General features: G+C 40.8%; 1 protein-coding gene across 1 annotated transcript in view; it reads left to right on the plus strand.

The window, feature by feature from the left end:
• Positions 1 to 19,438, plus strand: part of TBC1D12 (TBC1 domain family member 12) — an 86,578-nt gene that overhangs the window by 45,818 nt on the left and 21,322 nt on the right. The window contains exons 3-4 of the mRNA XM_018562671.1: positions 1,486 to 1,609; positions 8,746 to 8,802. Of these exons, the coding sequence (XP_018418173.1) occupies positions 1,486 to 1,609; positions 8,746 to 8,802 (181 nt within the window). The remainder of the gene's footprint in view (positions 1 to 1,485; positions 1,610 to 8,745; positions 8,803 to 19,438) is intronic.

A 19,438-nucleotide genomic window follows, 5' to 3' on the forward strand; every position in this document is an offset into this window, starting at 1 on the left:
ATGCCAGTCCTCCACCCGTCCAAGGTGCCTGCAGGATTGGCATCCGGAGCCTCGGCACCTGCGAGCCCCACACAAAGTCCCGGAACATGTCAGTCACCCCTCGGAAAAAACTCGCAGGTACCCATACCGGTGAGTTGCATAAGAAACACAACACAGGAAGAACCTTAATTTTAAGCAGATTGACCTTCCCTATCATGGAGATAGATAAGTGTTGTCACGCCAGCAACCTTCCCTTGATCTGCGCCAGAGCCGGGGTCAGATTCAAGGATTAGTAATCTCCCACCTTTGCCGAGATCTTAATTCCTAGATATGTGATCTGTGAGACCCACTGCAGAGGGACTGATCCACCTGCCGAGTTCACAGTGCCGTCATCTAAGGGCAGGATATGGAATTTGGCCCAGTTAACTATCAAGCCAGAGAACACCGAGAATTGATCCAGAATCCTCAGCGCCTCTCTAAGCGATGGGCCTGCGTCCACCAGGAACAAAATTAATCCTCTGCGTACAGAGCGAGCCTCTCCTCAATAGTCCCCACCTTGAACCCTTCCAGTGCCGTGGACTTACGCAAGGCCACAGCCAGGGGTTTGGGTTTTGTATACGTATACAACATTATACAATCATTTTAATATTATGTTATTCAACTCGAATGTATGATGTAAAGTGATGTCTGCTGAAACTCCTATGCCTTTCTCTGTATGTCTCATATGAACTCATTGGTATAAATGGTTATGATTTATAATTGCAGTTTCTACATCTGAGTATGTAGGCATGTGGCCAGTGACCCAGTAAGGTGGGGACATGTGAACTCTGAATATATTACAGTAGCCAATGTGCCTAAGAAATGATAGCTAGATGTTGGGGTTTTCACCATTTGTATTGTGGCTCCTTAGTGTCTACTGGCTACTAAACTCTGTATTTATTTTCCTTGGCACATGATTTCTCTAGGCGATGTGAAAACGCGTCACTAGTTTTTCCTTAGTTTGTGTCTTTTCAGACAGTGATGGTTCTATAGTGCTAGTTTTGAAAATAACTTCTTAAAATTGATTTAAACCCTAATGACATTTATTTAAACACTAATGACATTTATTTAAACACTGGAAATGAGTTTGTGAAAAAACATGGAACATGTTAAAGCTTACATGAGATTTTAGCAATTTGGGCTTACAAATACTTGTGTAAATGCCAGTTATCCTACACTTTGGTCACTCTGCTCAATGTTAGTAATGCAGCAATAGTAAGAATGAGTGCACTAAGCTGAATAATATGCCCTTAGTAATGGAATAATCTCTGATCATCTGACATGCTGACAGCATAGTTACAGCTTCTGTCATTGTTAGTAATGTACTTTGAAGCCTTATGACATTCAACATTTTTTAAATAAATGCTCTTTTTTTTTTCCCTCTCCCTCTCCCCCTCTCTCCCTCTCATCTCTCTCTCTCCCTCCCTCCCTCTCCCCCTCTCCCTCCCTCCCTCTCTTCCTCAACAGAAACTTCTTCTCTAAAAGATCTAAAGATCTAAAATCACCAGGACTAAGTGCTCCCGGCTGGAAGTTGTTTGGTAAAGTTCCTCCTAGAGAGAACATTCAGAAAGACAGTAAAATCATTCAGCAGGTGAGTAAACTTTGGCAAATGTTTCATTTTGATCCTATTCACATTTGACTGTTTGCAGTACATGAATTTTACTGCTTAGAACTTTACAAAGCATTTCCAGACACAAGAAAAATCGATGAATTGGTGATGCTAAACATTTTAAGATTCCAAGTCAACTCAAATTACTTTCACTCCACAATTTGTGTGTTAAAAGTCTAACCTGCACTTTTTCAACAGTTCTCTTTTTCTGAAGATAAGTATATTAGCCACTAGAGGGAGCTGTTAATACTTTGGTGCTATTACTGTCAACTGTTAATATGATTTTGTTTTTTTTCTGTACATTTTAATGTTTTATCTTTTATTTGTAAAATAAAACTGGATATAATCAGAGTTAAAAAAAATAATGGACAAACTATGCTAAGAGCTCTTTGGTTTAGATTAAGAAGCTGCATAGAAAAAGTCATTCCTCTGACCCATAAGCTTTTCTATGTAAATTGTACTTTGTCCTACGGATCTCTGTAAACACGATTTCACTACATGGGGTAAAGAGAAAATAAGGTAAATGGTTTCCATGGTTAGCAGGGGTGTGGAAATGTTGGGAAAAAAACTACTTGTCTAAGGACTAAAGCGGGGGCCGAATCTACTTGTACCTCATGACAATCTACTTGTCCTGATACAAAAAAAATAATTTTAACCAAAACCGTATTTAGCTGTGCTAAGAAGCGCTTCTCATTGGTCAGTGCCGTCAGGTGACTGCGTTGACCAACGAGTGCTTGCAATTTGCGAGCGAAATTCAGACTACATGGAACAGGTACAGATAGTACACCCGTACTGGTGGACGGGAAGGACCGTTTGCTGAAAGGTAAGTATAGTGGGTGCAATTTGTCATATTTGCATGACTAATACTATATATATATCTATATAATTTTGGCCATTACTATTTATACATTTAATATAAAAAGCTGATAAAAAGTGATATATTTTATTGGCTACCTTTTAAAGCAAAACTATACTGGTCTCCCCTCCAGCAGGGTGCTGTCCGCAACCTTCCTTGTCTGCACTGACGTCTTTGCCTGGTCTTCTTCCAGATATGGGGTCTTTGGCCACATTGATTAGCCATGCCAGGATAATGTAATTCTAGCATATACATGATATATGCATGTGCACATTCATCCTGGAATATGCTGAAATGAGTGGCACATGCTGAAGATGCAGAGTCAACAGTACTGGGGTGCACTGTCTCGGGTGCTGGGAGGCAGGTAGATGCAGTGTCTGGGGTGTTTGGAGACAGGAAGGTTCAGAGTCAGTTGTACACTTGGTGTCGAGGGAGCATGGAGCCGCCTTCTCAGCCAATTAGGAAGCCAGGCAGTGTGTAATGACTCGCCGCCTAGCTTCCTGATTGGTCAGGAAGCAGGACGGTGTGTCATCACCCACCCCCAGCTTTCTGATTGGCCAAAAAGCCGTCTTCATGTTCCTTTGCCACCAGGTGACGATGACAGATGTAGCTGGTTTTCTGGCCAATCAGGAACCCGGGCTCCATGTAATGACTGCCACTTCCTGATTTGCCAGCTTCTCGACCAATCAGGTGCCGGGCAATGTGTCATTACTGGGCGCCCGGCTTCCTGATTGGCTAGAAAGCCGGCTCAATGCTTCCTCGTCACCTGGTGACGAGGGAGCATGGAGATGGCTTCCCTGCTAATCGGGAAGCCAGGTGGCGAGTCTTTACATGCCGACTGGCTTCCTTTTTAAAGGCACTTCTGGTAATGGTATTCGGTATCGGCGAGTGCCGAAACAAAAAATATCGATACCCGATAACGAAAAAACGGTATCGGTGCATCCCTAGTAGTAAGTTATCTTGGTTAAAAATAGGACAATCATTTAAACACTTGCAAATGGTAAATGTGAAATACTCGCATACCATAATGTTCCATCATTATACAATTTTTTCCAGTAGTAGCCTGAAATATGGAATAACTGCTGCACATGTTTGATCAGCAACTATGGAAAGCCTTTAGGTAAAGTGTAAATCCGCTTTCTCACAAAATGAAATGAGCAACACACATCTGTCCCCTCTCTTCACCCATGCTGGTCATACCTTTTGCTTTGAAGAGCTTCTCATCGGTCAGTGTGGTCAGGTGACCATGCTGACCAATGAGTGCTCGCCATTTGCAAGCGTTGCTCAGTGCGGTGTATGATGTACAGACCGACCATCAGCTGCCGCAAGAGGGGAAATGGCGGTTCCAGGCAAAGGTATAACCATTGGGGGTGGGGAGAGGGGGCAGATTTGTGTGAGTAATAATAGAGGAGGTTCTACTAGTTACCACTTATAAAGGTTCACATACTTTTGGATCAGGGATCTTGAAATTTATACCATTTTGCTCAACAAGGGCATTACCCATGTAAAATTGTGTGCATTTTAACATTCATTCTTATGACTTTTTGGGGGTACAATTCATGAAGAAATCCAGAAGTTTCATATAGGGATTGCAAACCTTTCCTTACAGATGTACATTCTTCATGCAGCTATGTTGATAACATGGGGAAAAAATTACTTAAGTATGCAATAATACAGAACCACATAGTCACACAAGTGATGTCCAGTGCAGACACAAGGCCATTGCAGATTTACCAACTGCATTCTTCATCTTGAAAGTACACTTGTCCAGTTATAAATATGGAGGTTGCCAATAATTAAGTCCTTCTAAATCTGCTAGTTGCCTGGCCGTAATCCTGATCCCATGGTGGTGGACAGTACATGTAGCTAGTGAATTCAGGCCATAGGCATTTTCAGATGGAGAAGTACGTAATGGAATATTTCTCTCTCTATATTTCACTCAAAATCAAGTTTCCTTTGAAGTGAATTGATATTGGCTACTGAAAATGCAAAGCAAATACTATATAGGAGACGGCACAAGATTCTCCATAAAAAAAAATCAAATAACATGAAAATAAAGACTTTCAAAAAGTCTGTAGTTTTAGCACACACTCCTTCTGTCACCTCACCTGGCTTTGCCTGGTCATGGCGATTTGTTGTTCAGGCACCAAGCAGGGCCCTTTGTGAGGCAGTTGGGCATATGCTCATTCTCTCTATATCAGCAAGCTTCAAGAGGCCTTTGGCAAGGCACTGCTGGGGGCGAGGTGAAGGAGGAGTGTATATGTAAGCTGAGACAACCTTAAAGTGCCTTCTTTTCACAGTTACCTTTTTATTTGTATCTAGACTGGCCTGTATAGGTTTACTTTAAATGTACCAATTGCACTTCATTGTGGTAAAATGAATAATGACAGATTGCCTAGTACAAACCATGTGCATTGCTTCATGTTTAAGAGCTGAAGCAGGTGAATAGCCCATTGCACTTCCATTCTCTCCTCCACCCTGGAATAATAACAATAACAATAAAAATAGTGGGGAACAACAAGGTAGTAAACTTTTGTCCCACAAAAAGAGAGGAATTAAATGTATGTACACCAACGCTAGAAGTCTGGCAAATAAAATAGAGGAGCTTGAAATTAGGCTAATTGAAGAGGACTTCGATATAGTGGGTATAGCGGAAACCTGGCTGGACAGCACGCATGACTGGGCTACTAATATAGAGGGGTATAACCTGTTTAGGAGGGACAGAGGGGGGAGAAGGGGGGGGGGCGTTTGCATTTACGTAAAAAATAATCTAAATGTGCATACAAGGGACGATATCGCGTCAAATAATGGGGAAGACGTGGAAACCCTATGGCTGGAGCTAGATATGACGGACACTAGCCGTAAACTTCTCGTGGGTATTTGCTATAAACCTCCAAACTGCATGTGCTGTCTGTGGTTTTGTGGCTTGCTATCGCTTACTATTTATGCTCTGAATAAAGGAAAGCAGCAGCTATGTTAGACTTACTCAGAGCCATATCATTTTTTTGTAATTGGATTAGTTCATGCATCTGTTAGTTGAACATGATTTGTCTATTACAGACGCTCTGAGGCTTAAAGATTTATTTTTGCAATGAAAAATATTCTGCTGAAAAGCAAATGATCTAATGTCTTTCATGGAGATGCTTTTAAATGCGAAAGCTGTAGTTTTATAGTATTCATTTGTGACTGAGTTCTTGTAATCTCTCTCTCTCTCTCTCTCTCTCTCTCTCTCTCTCTCTCTCTCGATATCTATAATCTATATCTATAATCTATATCTATACACACATATTGAGTGTACAGAGCATATGTAGAAGCTTACATAGTTTTGATGCTTTGTTGGCATTATTTATATTTATCAATGATTTAATTTTGTTTCTTCTAGTCTGTAATTGGGATACATGTTCAATAGTTGTTAGATGTAACCTCTTACGGACTTAACAGGAAAATAAATATTTCTGTTCTCTCTGTGCTGACAGTGAAAAAGTTAAACATGTCAAAAATTTCAGCATTGCTCTCTTATAAAGTTATTCAAAGAAAGTGACAGGGCCCTATTCTATAAAAGTAACAGGTGAACCATTTTTATTGATGTATGCCTGCCTTTGTATGGACCTGACAGTAAGTCACAACTGACCAAGTGCAAGAGTTATTTAAGTCCTAAATTATTATAACTGTATTAGCCAGCTTGGCTCCTTTTTTATTTAGCCATACTTTGACACTCAAGCTGAAGTGTCAGATGAAGACAAAGATCACCTAAAATCTGGTAGTTTACAAACAGCCAGAACTCGCACACTGTTTCCCAGATCATGAGAGTATTTAAAGTGATACTAAACTAGTTAAATCTTAAATTTTAAATTAATTCAAGTACCCTAAATATTTACAAGAATGTAGCTTGTTTGTGTATCACTCTGCTGTAGATCCTCATATCATCTCTGAATTGGTGCTGACACTGTCCTTCCTTCAGGAGCGGTGGCTACTTTTGTTCCCCATGGTCCCTGTGTGTGTTGTAAAGTAGTCACCGCTCCAAGCTCGCTCCCATGATGGACTACAATCTCAGTACAAATTAGTAAACTAAACGTGAGATTGTAGTCCATCTCAGGAGCGGGCTTGGAGCTGTGACTATTTTACGCATTCCACACACCTTGCGATTATCGTACGATCGTGGGATTTCCCGCGATTATCGTACGATAATCGCAAGGTGTGTGGGCACCTTTAGGTTGACTAAAGCCTGCTGGGAGTCTGACATTGTCAAATGCATATCCCACCCACTCCTGCCTTGAATTATGAGATTGCATTGATGGTGTCACTGGATTACATTGGTTGGGTCCATGAACAGGTAGAGCTGCCTTGGTGAATTTTTCTACCTCTGCTCTGCTCTACCTCTACATAAACAAACAGCTTTGGCTGAAATTGGGCTTTTATTTGGGTGACTTTTGTACTAACAAAATTCTGCGGCCATAATATATAAGAGCTTTTATGATTTAAGAATACTGCTTTGCTGAAACAAGTGTCAAATTAGTGACATCCTCAAGGGGTGCATGAATGTAATTTTTGGTGTTTGCAAAGAAGAGAATCGAAACGCCCCCATACCTCCCACATAGTAATTCTCTGGCCTCTGGCTAGGATGACCAGGCATAGAACTTTGCACTGTAAATTGTAAGATGGGGCTCACCCGTAGTCTATTTCCAGAAAGTTGTTTTGTTTTTTTTTCGTGTCAAAAAGGGTGCTTTCAGTGTGCTCCAGAAGGATGCTTTGAAATGTGTACGGATAAGGTTAGTTCCTGGATTTGACAGTTGGTTCAGATTTTGTTTTCCACAGTTTTACCCAAAATAATATTTGGGAATAAGAACAAAGAAAGGCTGTGCATGCATCAATGGACAAGTTGCTTTAAACAAACTAAAAGTAGGGGAACTTGTTTGTAGTTTTACAATACAGAAATAGAGACTTTCCATCTTACATTTTAAACTATATTTTCATCATTTCCTGCTTTTGCTTTGCTAAACATATGCTGTCTCTTTTGTTACCACCTGTTTTGTTAGCATAATTCTTCACGATTCTATTACAATGTTAAGAAATCTTATTTATATAGTTTTCATTTGAAAGATTTATCCGAGGCCATACCTTTCGATTTAGGTGCAATTAAGATTTGAGTAATGATTTAAATGTGTATCAAGATATAAAACAACTAGAGGTTCACCAAAATGTAAAGTTCAAAACTGAAACAAAAAAGCCAAACTGAAAATGTTTTTGTTTTTTCTAACGTTTTTTTTTTATTTTAAAAAAATATTTATTTTCTTTTTCTTTTTTTAACTTTACTATTGGTGGTCTAAACAGAGGCATTCGGGGAAATATTAGGGGTCTAAACAGACCCCTGATATTTCCCCTTTAAAATAGAAAGAGATTGAGGACACAGAGTCCTCAATCTCTTTTTCTGCATCCCCTGTTATAAATGAACAGGAATCCTCTATAATGCGTGTTCCTGTTCATTCATAACTTGCGGACAGAGTATGTTTACCATGTCCACAATCATGAATGATTTATTCATTAATTTTAGTTCCTACCCAAGGTGACCGTGGAAACTGTCAGCTCAGTGTCCAGACACTGCATCAACTCCACCTCCACACTATATTGGATAGTTAAGAAAAACTCTATCCTTCAACGCCATCCTTCCACTTTCTCAATCTAAAATTAAAAAGCGTCTTCCTTGTATTCATCTCAACTGTTCTTGGTGTACATATTAGAGTTATCCAGATTCCCTCCACTCTTGTAATAGGCTCACAAGTTGATGTAAAATGTCATGATTCTCCAGTAGTATCTTGAGTCAACTGTGCACAGTTTTTGAAAGGAACACTATACATGTAGATGGCCGGCTAGGGTTTGTTATGGAAATACTAATCGTGATTTATAGTATACAGATCCTTTTACGTAGTATGTTCAACAGGCTTACTTGCGTGGCCCATCAGTAGCCACATAATGATAACAAGGTCATCACGGGGTTTTTTTTATCGAGTATAAAGGGGTTTACCTTCATTACAGCCTCCTTTGTGCCACCTGTTGGTGACTCCAGTACAAAACATACAAATTCCGTGTTCAGTAAATACTTAATTTGTGTGTTCAAACGCTCTAAATAGGCAATATATGTGCAATGTTTTTGAAAATACTGTTCATTTTTATTAAAATAAATTAAATATACTTTTATAATTTTACAGTGCTTTTACTTGTTTTCTTTATGTTACTAAGGCTTGAATTCTGTTTTTCTCATTAGGATGAGAGTTCTGGCAGTCTATCTTCAGTCTCAACGCCAAATCTATTAAATGCGGGGGTATGGAATTTAATATATTTTCTCGTCATGCTTTGCTCCATGCATGGGTTGTCAGTCATATAAGTCTTATTTTGCATGGAACGTTCACTCCAGCATGTTCAGTTCCCTATTCACCAGAACCATTGGCATGATTAACACATGTACATCAAGCTTCCATATAACCTACCACATGTAGACTTTAATGGAGACTCTTAATCTGCACCTCTTATTTAACCTTATATTACAGTGTTGCAGACAAATGGTTAGGTGTAGGTGCTTCTTTTCCCAATTAAATGACTGCTAAGCATAACATTTTATTCTGTGTAACGAATTGTAACTGTGTGCAAATAATACATGTAAAGTATGCAATTGGTATATTCCTTTGTTTAAATGTGTGTGTGTGTGTGTGTGTGTGTGTGTTTTAAAAAAGGAAAAAAAAAATCAATAAAAGAGGTGTCCTTCGGGAAAAAGGTTACTGACACTGCCACATTTTATCCCGACCGCTGGACCCCCTGACAGCTCTTTAAAGTAAAAAAAAAAGAGCTCTGTCTGCTATAATCACTTGACCTCTGGCGCTGTTCCCTAGATCCACCAATATTGTGCTGCTCCTCATTCATTCCACTTACTGTGAGGCCAAGGCCAAGCAGTCCAAGTCTCGGGAGAAACAACCTGTTGGTGTACTATTGGAGACAACTAACGTCGTGCAGGGTACTCACTGCAGTGCAGACAAGGTGTTACAGTTCCATATCCAAGGAATTAAACCACAAAGCAGATGGATAGCACAGACCCAGGGGTAAAACAGGTCTAGAACCAGGCGTAACTGACCCGTATTGGGAGCCCAGAGTGTGTGTCTGTGTGGTATCCAGTTCACCACATTAGTGAACTGCAAAGTCTGCTAGCAGTAACCACAAAGTCTGTTCGCAATAGCCAGTCCATTTAGATGGGGGCACTTCATGGGTATTGAATGAAAATGGCACTGTGGCTTGCAGGAAAACCGTTTACTATTTGTCCTTGTGAGGGCCTGCATTGATCCGGTGCGGTACAGTGCAGGTTGTGTGTGTGTGTGTCCTAATGTCTTGGTTCCATACCTTGTATCTTTTTATCTTTTGTAGTCTACCCTAACATATCATGCATACGTTTTCTTAGGACAGATAGGGCTTGAATACATACTGTACATTTTTTATTTTCTGTTTTAATTACAAATGGTCAACATTTTGTAAACTTTTCTGTAATTCTCCACAACACGACTTTATGAATAATTTTTGCAGCCCTGAATATTTAGGCAAAAAAATGTCTGTCTGATGATTAAAATGATATCTCGTAAGTGTGATTTTTATATAATATAGCAAAACAGTAAGGATCAAAGTGAATGTTTGCACTTCACAGTAGAAGAGCTATTTTTCCCTATCAATGCTGTAGTGCAACACACAGGAAAAAATCATCTGTTTGCATAGATTGTTAGAATAACATTCAGATAGTATCAAGCCGGGTTAGTGAGTACACTGCGTGCATTTGAATTGGCTGCCAACGCACCACAATTAACCTTTTTAATGCACCTTCACTATTTCCTTTTTTTCCCCCCTTCGTCCATGTTTTTTGTGCAGGTACATTGTGCTATGATGATGTACCCTCAAAATGAATGGTAACACATCACCTTGTGTGCGTCTTGCCACAATGCGGACATGTGAACCCCGATTTATATACTAACTGGCATTCAGGAAGAATGGTATTACGGTGTAAATTTACACTTTGATACACTTTTTTTTTTTTTTTTTTAATTCTTTATTTCTGCAAACATAAGAGCACATACACAAACATCTGGGCCTCACGGCCAGGCAGTGTCATATACATGTATATAACTTCGTTTTCTCCTACACACTATTGTCTTGCCCGGCTCGTCCCCTCTACATTACTCAATCCCAGGCCACATCTGTCTGGTCTGCGCCTGTACTCCCACACAGTCTATGCGGGAATAGGATTGGTGCGGGGCTGACGTGTGTGTGTAGTCCCTGCCATCGGGATTGTTAATGTGCCAGGGGTCTACTAGTTGGAGTTCGAACAATGACTGCTTGACTCTTTTCCGCTGGGCGTGCGAGAGTTGTGAGATTCCCCTCGTGGAGTCTAACGTGGGGTCTAGTACCATGTTAAAATCTCCCCCCAATATCCATAGTCCATTTGATACTCTTAATGGGAATTTTTTTTCCAATTTTATAGCTGCAGCTGGATTATTAAGTAATGGATAAAAGCAGCTTTGACCAGGTTTCACGCCTTGTTTAAGAACTCCGTAGGTAGGCTCCAGACACATTTTGAGTTTACCGTAATTTTACAGGATTACTAAGGATGTGGTTTCTTTGGTTTTGTTTTTTTTAAAATTATGTTTCTTTATTAAAGATACTGCTTAGCAATGCATTTTTATTGTATGCTAGTCATTAATCCCTTACTGGTATGGCAACATGATTAATGACTACATAAGGCTGCAGATGTGTAGGAATGATAATTTGGCACTTGTGGGTAAATTCTGTAGATTGCATACAGGGCAAAAAATACATACAGCAAATACTTTGTAGTCAGTAAAATGCTTAAAAGGGGCATCTATATAGATATACTATATTGCCAAACGTATTGTGACACCCCTCCAAATCATTGGATTCAGGTGTTCCGTGAAAGGTCTTGCCACTAAATATTCCATAGTCAACTGTTTGTGGTATTATAACAAAGTGGAAGCAACTGGGAACAGCAACTCAGCCACAAAGTGGTAGGCCGCGTAAAATGAAAGAGCAGGGTCGGCACATAAGTCGCCAACTGTCTGCAGAGTCAATAGCTACAGACCTCCAAACTTCATGTGGCCTTCAGATTGGCACAACAACAGTGCGTAGAGAGCTTCATGGAATGGGTTTCCATGACCGAGCAGCTGCATCCAAGCCTTACATCACCAAGTGCAATGCAAAGCGTCGTATGCAGTGGTGTAAAGCACGTCACCACTGGACTCTAGAGAAGTGGAAACGTGTTCTCTGGAGTGACGAATCACGTTTCTGTGTCTGGGTTTTGCGGTTGCCAGGAGAACGGTACTTGTCTGACTGCATTGTGCCAAGTGTACAATTTGGTGGAGGGGGGATTATGGTGTGAGGTTGTTTTTCAAGGGTTGGGCTTGGCCTGGCCCTTTAGTTCCAGTGGAGGGAAGTCTTAAGGCATCAGCATACCAAGACATTTTGGACAATTTCATGCTCCCAACTTTATGGTAACAGTTTGGGGATGGCCCCTTCCTGTTCCAGCATGACTGTGCACCAGTGCACAAAGCAAGGTCCATAAAGACGTGGATGAGCGAGTTTCGGGTGGAGGAACTTGACTGGCCTGCACAGAGTCCTGACCTCAACCCGATAGAACACCTTTGTGATGAAGTAGAGCGGACACGCGAGCCAGGCCTTCTCGTCCAACATCAGTACCTGACCTCACAAAAGCGCTTCTGGAAGAATGGTCAAACATTCCAATAGACACACTTATAAACCCTGTGGACAGCCTTCCCAGAAGAGTTAAAACTGTTATAGCGGCAAAGGGTGGGCCAACTCAATATTGACCCCTATGGACTAAGACTGGGATGCCATGCCAAGCTCGTGTGTGTAAAGGCCGGCGTCCCAATACTTTTGGCAATAGTGTATATGGGAGCTGACATTTTAAAAGTGCTGTTATCCCCATCCTTCAATACCTAGTGGGGGCAGCATTCTGCTTTGGGGCTATTTTTTCATCATCTGGAACTCGAGCATTAGTCAAGCTGGAGGGACTTATGAACAGTTCCAAATATCAGTCAATTTTGGCACAATACCTCCAGGCCCAAAGCATACCAAATCAACAAAAGAATGGCTTTATCAGAAGAAAATTAATATTCTGGAATGGCCCAGCCAAAGCCTGGACCTGAATCCAACTGAAAATCCGTGGGGTGACCTGAAGAGGGCTGTGCACAGGAGATGCCCTCACACTCTGATGGATTTTGCAAGGAAGACTGGGCGGAAATTTCCAAGGCCATGCTGATGGACTCCTTCCCCAAAAGACAGAATGCTGTCATGAAATCAAAAGGTGCTTGAATAAACTATTAGTTAAAGGGTGTGCATATTTCTGCAACCACAGCATTTTAAGGTGTTTTTTCTCTTTTATCCAAAGATATCAGTTTGTTTTTAATTGAATTTCATAGATTATAGGTCACATTAAAGGTAGAAACATTTCTGATGTGATTTATCGGAGTCTGTTTTTTTTTTTTTAAATCTCAAAAACCTGGCCTTTTTAATAGGGGGTATGTCAAATTTTTATATCCACTGTATATATTTTAACAAGCCAGGAGCAAATAAGAGAAGTTCATGGTTGAGGTTTTTACATACACTTTTAACACATGTTATGTGAGGTAATGTCATGTATCCATATTAGAAAATGTGAATGATGGATTGTCACACATTTTAAACCCCTTTTCACTGCATATGTAATATACACATATGCATCAGTAGCTGGATTATAGCAGCTGTTTCAAGCCTGAACCGAGTCACTGTCAGTACCACTTCAGAAAAGTAGAGACACAGCTGGGGCTTGACTCATTATTCTGGGCCCATAGAGCTCTATCCATGAATCCAATTGTGGTACACGGGGAATTCAGCAGAATGACCTCATCCCAGCTTGCAGATATGAAAGGGAGGGACCACTTGACCTTGTGAACTTTTGGCTGCTTTCCTGATGGCATCATTCAGATAAATTGTGGACATTATATTTGTGTTGCCAGGAGCAGGGAAAGAAATTAACTGTGATTTTATACAAGATTAACCAGAGTTAACCCCCTTTTTTTCCCCTTTTTTTCCTCCTTTTTTTCTTCCTTTTTTTTTTTTCTCTCTCTTTAATTAAAAAGTGTTTCCATTTAACTTTCCCCCTGGCGGGAGATGTAAACCTCCCACCAAGAGGAATGTAGCACCGATAGATAAGGATATATATAGCGGTTCCCAGAACGACAGGAGAGAATGAACGAATGCACCTCATACGCTGTTGGCATTGCAAGATGATCGATCGCTATGTTATGTTGTTATTATTTTGACACATATGCTGGATAACTATATAACCGTTTTGTCACTTTTTCTATTGCTGTGTGCGCCTTGATGTCTATAAATATGGAAACCAATATAAAACTTTGAAAATCAAGACTAACCAGAGTGCTCAAGGACAAAACTCTACATCTGAATGCTTTATACCTGAACTACAGAACATGCAGGGTGAATTTTAATTCACATTGATCATTGTCTGATCAATTAGTGATGTACTCGTTTATTTGAAATCGAAGTCTTGAGTTTCCTTTTTTGCTTTCTCTTTAAATGTTCTTACAAGGTAAAGGTTTATGCTTGATTAAAGATGAGGGCTGCCATTTCTGACCTTCTAAAAATGCTGGCTGTCTGTTATTCTGGCACTCTGTGTTCAATACCTTCTGAGTCACTGTGCAGAACAAGACATTTGGAGGAAAGTCCTTTATCTGCATATGTTTATCATTGACGAAAGAGTGTCAAATTCAACTATGCCAATAGCCTGTAATAAGTATATGGTCACAACTTGTTTTGTTATTTTATGTAAAAGAAAACATTTGAATCATTTTTTACTTATTTTCTGGCCGTAGCATTTATAGGGCAATGGAATAGTTTATTTTGTATAGTATTATCAGTGCCCTGGTCTTAAACTAATAATTAAAAAAAAGAATGGAATGGGCAGAAGGCATTTTGAGTAGGACTGTCCAGTTTTGTTTATACACCTCTGTGCTATTCGTGGGTTTACATATCTTTATAATTGGGTGGGTGGCTCTGGAAGTACCTCCCATGTGTCTGCACTTTCCCTAAAGAAATAAGCTGAATCTGCTGGCAGCCTGTAGTCTACAGTTGGAACGTGCTTACTCGGGTGACGATGCTGTTCCTGCATAGACACTTGGGAGCATTGTCAATCCAAATAATGAAATGAAAGAAAATTACTTACTGGCAGGATGACCAGGTACAGAAAGGGAAAACTTCTGGCAGACTCAAAGCCATGGACTAAACAGATGTAGTGGAGGTTTACCTACCATATTTCAATTATTAGAGTTCAGATGCAGCAAACAGCTAAAAACCTAGTTAGATTTTATTTTCCCTTCCAAAGGATTTGTCATATGGGGCATGCATAGTTGTGATACATAAACCTTGCTAGTCAGGAACATCACTCTTCTACTTCTAGGTTTACCATTACTTTTTCCTGTGCCAGCTTTACTGCTTCCGAAGACAGAAATGATCATGTTAATTCCCTGCTCAGTCAGGAGGCTGGAGACAAGTGACCTAGGAAGCCACAAAGTAGAACCAGGAAGGTGAATTGGAAACAACTTGCATCACCTATCTGGCTGTGCAGTGTGGCAAATGTTTGTAAATCACATTATTGGCTGTGAAACATTACATATTTCTTAGTAGATACATTATTACACATTAACTGAATTTAGATTTTTTTTGCCATGAATGTTGCTACAAAATATATGTAAAGCAAAACCCTTTTTTCTTTCTTCTATAAGACACAATGGAGTTTAAAATTCCTATTAGGTTTCTTACTTCCTGTGTTGGGAACACAACAGGAAGCAAAAGGCAGTCCAAAGCTAGAGGAAAATCACTCATTGCCTCCTGTTCTGGTGACAACTGTTAAATTTTGGATTTCCCATTACTCTTGTTCCTGGTCTTAATGGTCACCAGGTAGTAACAATGGGTGAATCCCAGACCCCCACAGACAGCATAAAAAAGACAGAGGTTTTAACTCTTCCCTTGCCTTTTCTGTCCAAAACCACAGGATCTACCAGTAAGCAGACTTTATAGTCTCTGATGGCTTAAACCCTTGTGTTATGGGTGGAGTGCTCAGGAAGCTACACTGAAAATAGCATGAATTGGTAATGCTGACACTTGCCCTGTTAATTCATGGGAAGTGTAAATGTTAATGAGTCCACTTTATTTGGAGGATGCTTGGCTCTTCCATTTCACATTTGCAATCCGTTATAAAGACAATGTATATTGAGCTATAAATCCCATAAATATTAGGAAATGTTCAACAATAAACCTTGGCACAATTCCCAGAAAGTTGGTATAGAAGCTTCTACATTACGGAAACTGTTTGCACAGAAATATTTAGTAATTCATTAAAACTATTTTTTAACATACTGTGCAGGAATCGTATATTTTATAATTACTGTGGCTCTTTGATTCCAAGAAATTCAAACAAAATGATTGCTTACCCCTGGGAAAAGAATAGAATGTGGTGACAGTTACAAACAGAAATGGAATACAAAACTCCATATAGGGGTAGAATTGCTGTTTTCACAAGGCTAATAATGGTGCCTATAATTTTGAGAATCCAAGTGAAGGTCTGCTTTAAGTTTCTGGACTGCAGAATTCTTGTGTAAGAAGGGTTTGTTCTAGAGGGCCTTTTGAAGGACAATGTCTCATCGAATCAGTCTAAGATACTATTTATCTAGGATGCTACTGGCAACAAGAACCTCTGTCTTACCACAGCAGGAAAAGTGTAATCCATGAACTGCTCAGTCTTCCCCTTCTTTGACTGGTCCAAAACTTTCCTTTTTCCACTCCTTGTTGAGACACTCCAAGCCTGGTTCCCTATCCACCTACAAGGTCTGCCAAATGTTTAGGCAAGTGTTCCTCAGCTTGACGTGAACCACTACCTTCCAGAGTGGGGGGATATTTAACCACACACTGCGGTACTTTGACTGACAATTATTCTGTCATGCAACGCTGTACTGAAATGAATTTTATACCATTGTTTGGGGACAGATAGAGCTTTCTTTTGGTGGTATTTAATCACCACTATGGTTTGTTTTTGTTTTTTTACTATATAATGAAAAAAGTACCGAAAATTTTGGGGAAAAAAAACCTGTTCTCCCTGCGTTATGTTATAAAACATTTATTATTACCCAATTTTGTGGTAAAATATAAAAGACTGGGTCACGTCGGGTAAATAGACACCAAACATGTCAAGCTTTAAAATTGCACGCACCCTCTAAATCGCAAAAAACTACCATACCCAAAATTTACCATAGCTGACGCTTTAAAAGCTTTTACCGCTCATCAGTTTAGTGTTATCAGTGATTAATGGCCCTAGAGTTATTGCTCTCACTCCGACGTTTGCGGCGATATGTAACATGTGCGGCACAATGGATGTAATAGTTGTTTTCACACTTAGGCGGACTCGACGCATGTTTGCGTGTGGGGGCGGGGGACTTTAATTTAAAAAAAAATTTTTATTGCTTTGATATGTGAATTTGTTTAATTTTTTTTGTAACTAATTTTTTGGAACCTTTTTTTTTCCACTTAACTTTATTGCTATCACATAGGGAGCAAGCAAGCTACCTATGTGGTAGCCAATTTGCAGTGACAAGTCCTCTTTATGGAGACATCAGGGGTCTTTAAGGCCCCTAATGTCACCTAGGGACCCCCAGAGAAGCTGATGAAGCAGAGACCTGCTTCACCAGCTTCTCTCCGGTTTCTGTACCGGAGAGTGATAGAGGAATGCGGAAGTGATGTAATACATATCACTTCCTGCATTCCGACGAGGAGGAGATCAAACGGAGATGATTTGATCTCCGGCTGCTGTGCTGGTCCCGGGCTCACACCGGGAACAGCGGAGCTCGGGATCGCCAGCAGCGGCTGCGACAGAGGGGGGCGCACGCATATTACAAGCGATCGGGTGTTTCTACAGACGCCTGGACGCTTGTATGTAAACCGCCATCGCTGGCTGTATACATTCAAAGCCGATTTCCCGTTCGTGTGCGCCGCCTAGCGGCCTGCGGGGCAGGATGGGACGTATAAAAACGCCCACCCACATTCAAGAAGCCGCTGTCCGGCCGTTTAACTACTAGGCCGGACAGCAGGTGGTTAACCTTTTGCGGAAGCTTCGACAACTTGCTTCTTCGATGCTTGGGTACATGAGGCAGTATCCAGGGACTACAAACTGGAGTTTCACTCCCTGCCCCCTTGGTTTCTCACTTCAAAACTTTTGTGCTACTGATCAGATTAGCAGATCAAGACCTCTTGGGTCTTCTCGATCAAGGTGTCATTGCCCTAGTTCCCGTGGCAGAAAGTTTTCAGGGGTTTTATTAGGGATGCACCTATTCAGAGTATTTGGGTGAGTGTTCGTGCTTGCCCAAATGCTTTGATACTTGCCTCCGATACCGGAACTTCCGGTCAGAGGGAGATATCCCTCTGAGCAACAGTGAGGAGGGAGCATTGACCCGGCTTCCTTTCCAATCAGGAAGCTGGGCGGCACCTCATGACCTGCCGCCATCCTTCCTGATTGGTCAGAAAGCCAGGCAGCCTCAAAGTGTAGCCAGTTTTCGATAGAACAGCGGCTTCCCAGGCAATCGGGAAGTTTCCTGATAATCGGTGTACCAAAAAAATACATAAATGCTTATGTAAAAATACGTTTTTACATAAATGCTGTTTATAAAGTTGTTTGCTATCATGCTTGTAAAAGGATAGATTTTATCTTTGGTAATTACCATTTCATACATTTGTGAATGACATTACATGGCCAGTCATAGCTTGAGCTCCCCACTAAATTCAAGCATTAAATCCAGAGCCCATTTATGATTAATTTATTTTTTTCAAACCTCATAGTGAATTAGAATTGCTTTGATGTTCACCATAGAAAATATGTTCTTTAAAAAAAAAAAAGTCTTCATTTCAAGTATGAAAGTAGGTGTCTAGATGTGATGTCCGTTGTGGGGGTAAAATGTCATTATATAGTTGGACAGTTTGAAGAAAAAAAATAAAAATGTTTTCACATTAGTTTAAAAACAGAATGCATCAAAAAAAGGAAATATCCAAGTTGATTCAGTGGAAGCAAAACCACTTTTTTAAAGTATGGAATAATTTACTTTAATAGAAGAAAATACTTTTTTGCTTTTTCCTTTAAAAAAAATAAATATATATCCAACATTTGTATTAATTTGCTAAAGCTGCTATAACAATTTTGTTAAATGCTAATAGCGTGCATTCTCATTTTCTGCCTGCAGGTGGATCTGTTACTTTTCAGTTCCTCCTTACCGCCTGCTAAGTCTGTTTACACAAGTGACTCATATCCCTCACTTCCCCTCCCTTTTTAACTGAGGTTTCACAAGACGTCATACCTAAAAGGAGAAGCATTTTGCTGTGCTTTCTGCACACAGTCCCCTTTAAATTAATGGCTGTCGTCAGCGGCTCCGGTCCAGGCAGGGATCTGTGTCTTGATGGATCCCTGCTGCTCTCCCCCGCTTGTATGGGCTGAGGCCAGGGCCGCCGTCAGGGGCGTACGGCCGATACTCATGTAAGGGGCTCGGGGCAGCCTCCGGGGCCCGCCCGGGACCATTACATGAGTATCGGCCGACGGTGAAGGGCGAGGAGCAGCGGTGGAGGCCTGGCTCTAACAGCACGGGGCCCCAGCAGTGCCGCGCCAGCGGCTTCGAGACAAGCTGGGGCCCCATCAGCGACGCTGCTCTGAAGGCTGATAGGCGGAAGTGGCGTCACGTTAGTGACGCAACGTCACTTCCGGTTAGTCCAGCGGCCGGGTCGGGAGATGAGGCATTGTATGCAGTTCAGTGGCGGATCCAAGGGGGGGGGGGGGGGAGAAACGGGGCAAAGCCCCC

This window comes from Nanorana parkeri, unplaced genomic scaffold (assembly GCF_000935625.1).
Source record: "Nanorana parkeri isolate BGI_ZX_2015 unplaced genomic scaffold, ASM93562v1 scaffold590, whole genome shotgun sequence".
Lineage (NCBI taxonomy): Eukaryota > Metazoa > Chordata > Amphibia > Anura > Dicroglossidae > Nanorana > Nanorana parkeri.